Source organism: Fukomys damarensis, unplaced genomic scaffold (assembly GCF_012274545.1).
Source record: "Fukomys damarensis isolate Sample0158 unplaced genomic scaffold, DMR_v1.0_HiC HiC_scaffold_20, whole genome shotgun sequence".
NCBI lineage: Eukaryota > Metazoa > Chordata > Mammalia > Rodentia > Bathyergidae > Fukomys > Fukomys damarensis.
Window position 1 is genome coordinate 3593692 of NW_022900932.1, and position 2822 is coordinate 3596513.

Below are 2822 nucleotides of genomic sequence, written 5' to 3' on the forward strand. Positions count from 1 at the left end.
GAGAGCCCCTGGGCAGGCAGCCGGCCGTCTCATCGGCCCTGCCAGGAGCCTGCTCCAGCAGGGCCGACAGCTCGCCAGCTGCTCCGGTCCCCTCTGGCCCGCGCCTTGGCCCTGTCCCAGTGCCAGAACCCATGGCCGGCAGGGACGAAGTCCCTTCTCTCCTGCACCAGCCGCCCTCCTGTTCTGATCCCGATCCCCAGCCCCAATCCCAACACCTCCCCCAGCATCATCCATAGGGACAGGAAGTTGCTAAAAATACTCCCCAACTCTGGCCTGGCGGCTCCACCAGAAATGTGATCCGGAGAGCAGTCCCAAGGCCCAGGGACAGGTGACACGGGGGAAACATCCCTGGAACAGTGTGGGGCTGCCGCTTGCAGAACCAGTCCTCTGGGAGATACCTTCCCGCCCCAAACTTCCTCAACCTACTGGGAGCCTCTCTTCTCCGGGGCTTGGAGCAGGGACCTTTTCACTTAATTGTGTTTCAGGTTCCAGGATAGGCTCTTGACCTCACTTAAGAGAAGACGTGGGGTAGGCACCCAGAAATGCTTCTTTAATATTCCCTGCTCGGAAGAGGTTAGAAACATGGGCCAGACTCTGGGGATTCTGATCCAGGAGCTACCTCTTAGCTTTGTGACCTTGGGCAAGTTACTTAACCTCTCTGTGCCACCTGTTTTCTCATGCCAGATACGGATGATGGTACCTTGGTCACGGGGTTACCGAGTCATCTGTAGAAGCCCCAAATGGTGCCCGCCACTTAAGAAAGCAATGGGTCTGTTTTGTGGAATAAGCTCTGAGGAAGCAGTGTCACCTCTCCGGGGAGCTGTACAACAGGTACCCTCTCTGGGCCTCAGCACCCTCTGCCATGCAGGGCCCTGGTGGGCTCTGCGGTTTTCCAGCTCTGGCAGCAGAACCTTCTCCCTGACAGTTCACCTAGAGTGCTGACCTCCCCTGGGCTCGGTGGATGTGGCACCGGGAGCCCCGAGACACCTGCCTGGTGTGCCGGCCGGGTTCTCAGACTCACGGTCATCAGCGTGGACGATCTGGAAGTTCTTGACCGAGGCCTGGGTGACGCGGCCCTGGAAGTTGAGGGTGTAGGAGCCGCTGTCCTCGTTCCACACGGGCGGCTTGTTATGCAGCTCTATCAGGCTCTCCAGGGTCTTGTTCTGCCACCGCACCAGCAGCCCATCGCTGGCCTGGGCCGGGAGAGGGGTTAGGGTGGCCGGTTCGAGAGCCGTGAGGCCTGACAGTGCCCCATGGGCCTTAGGACTTGGCCACCTGCCACCCCCAGTTACGGGACAGACAGCTCAGGACCCGCCAGGCCGAGTTGAGCTTGGGGGACAGACAGGTAGACCGGGGCTGGGGTGCCCTCGGAGGGGGTTCCTGTCAAGAGGGAGCAGTGTGGTGTTTCTCTTCCCTTGTCGCCTGTTTGTGTCCGTAGCTCAGTGTCTGTCCCTCAAGGTTTCCTCCTCCAGGAAGCCTTCCTGACCCCACATCTGAAGCAGACAGCCCAGCTTCAAACTCCCATGGTGCCATGAGCACACAGTGCCTCGGTTTGCCCCACGAGGCTACTGAGAGAACTCAGTTAATAGCACAGGGGATGGTATTCAGAGCGGTTCCTGGCATGGACTAGGTGCTTGGTAAATAGCAACTATGACAGCTGCTATGTTGAGTCTGGCTCTCAGGCCTGGCCCAGAGCATGTTTAAGGAGTCACGGTACACACTGGGCATGGCGGGGCATGCCTGTGATTCCAGCACCTGGGAGGCTGAGGCAGGAGGATCACTGAAAGTTCAAAGTCAGCCTCAGCTATGTAGCCAAAGTGTGTGTGGGGGGCTTGCACAGTGGGAACTTTGGGTTGGTGAACAGAGACAGGCAAGCACAGTATTTCCTCCAGTCAGGGAGACGGGGAGCTGTGGGACCCGCAGGTGGAGCAAACCCCCAGAGCCTCTGGTGGCTGGGCCCAGCCTGAGATGTGGGCATGACTCCAGCAGAGACGCTGTGCCCTCAGCTGTCGGCAGTGTTACTTTTCGTTGGAAATGAGTCCGGTGACATCAGTCTCCTGTTCCTGTCACCGGCCTGCAGGGCTGAGGGGCAGAGCCCCAGACGACTCCGCACCACATCCCGCAACCCACACAAGAAAAACAACCTTTGCTTTAAAAAAGAAGTGGCCTCCTGGTTCAGAACTCTGCTTTGGGTTTTCATTTCTTCAAAGCAAAAACCAGTCCCACCGGCCCTGGGTGCCCCTCGCCCTCACCTCTGACCTCACAGCCCTGGAGGGTGCAGGCTGCCTCTCGCTAGCTTCCTGCTGTCTCGCGCCCAGCAGGCGCTCTGGGCCCCAGGGCCTTTGCATTGCCCCCTCTCCCCAAGCTCTCCCGCAGGCGCCTGCCCGCACGGCCACTCCATCCCACCCTTCCACGGCGAGGCCCTCGCTGCTGCGGCCTGCAGTAGCTAAGCGCGCTTGCCGTCCGTCCCTGCCTGACTTGCCCACAGCGCTTGTCCCTTCTCCATGTGCAGCCCGCCCTGATTTCTGACCGTCCCTCCTGCCGCTGGACGCCGGCGCTCTTGGGCCCTGGTGTTGGGGCTGGGGTTCCCCGAGTTCACCCTTCACCCGGCTCTGCTGAGGGAGGGCGCTGGGCACTGAGTAAACTGAGTCCCACCCTCCGGGCCCGGGGTGGGGCTCACGTTCCGCGGCCGGATGGGGACCGGCTGGTGGTCGGCGTTCATGCCCGGAATGACGACTGTCATACGCCGCGGCCCGCGGAAGCCCAGCACGTTGGTCTCCTGCGGGAGACGCGGTTAGGCTAGGCCAGGCCGGGAGGCAGAA

At 61.0% G+C, this 2822-nt stretch overlaps 1 protein-coding gene across 1 annotated transcript in view; it reads right to left on the reverse strand.

Annotated features, from left to right (window-relative positions):
• Nucleotides 1-6: 6 nt before the first annotated feature.
• Nucleotides 7-2822, reverse strand: part of Tulp1 (TUB like protein 1) — an 8978-nt gene continuing 6162 nt past the window's right edge. Inside the window, exons 7-8 of the mRNA XM_010605399.2 lie at nt 2681-2795; nt 7-1193 (exon numbers count right to left, since the gene is read on the reverse strand). Coding sequence (XP_010603701.2) covers nt 927-1193; nt 2681-2795 — 382 coding nt within the window. The 3' untranslated portion in view covers nt 7-926. The remainder of the gene's footprint in view (nt 1194-2680; nt 2796-2822) is intronic.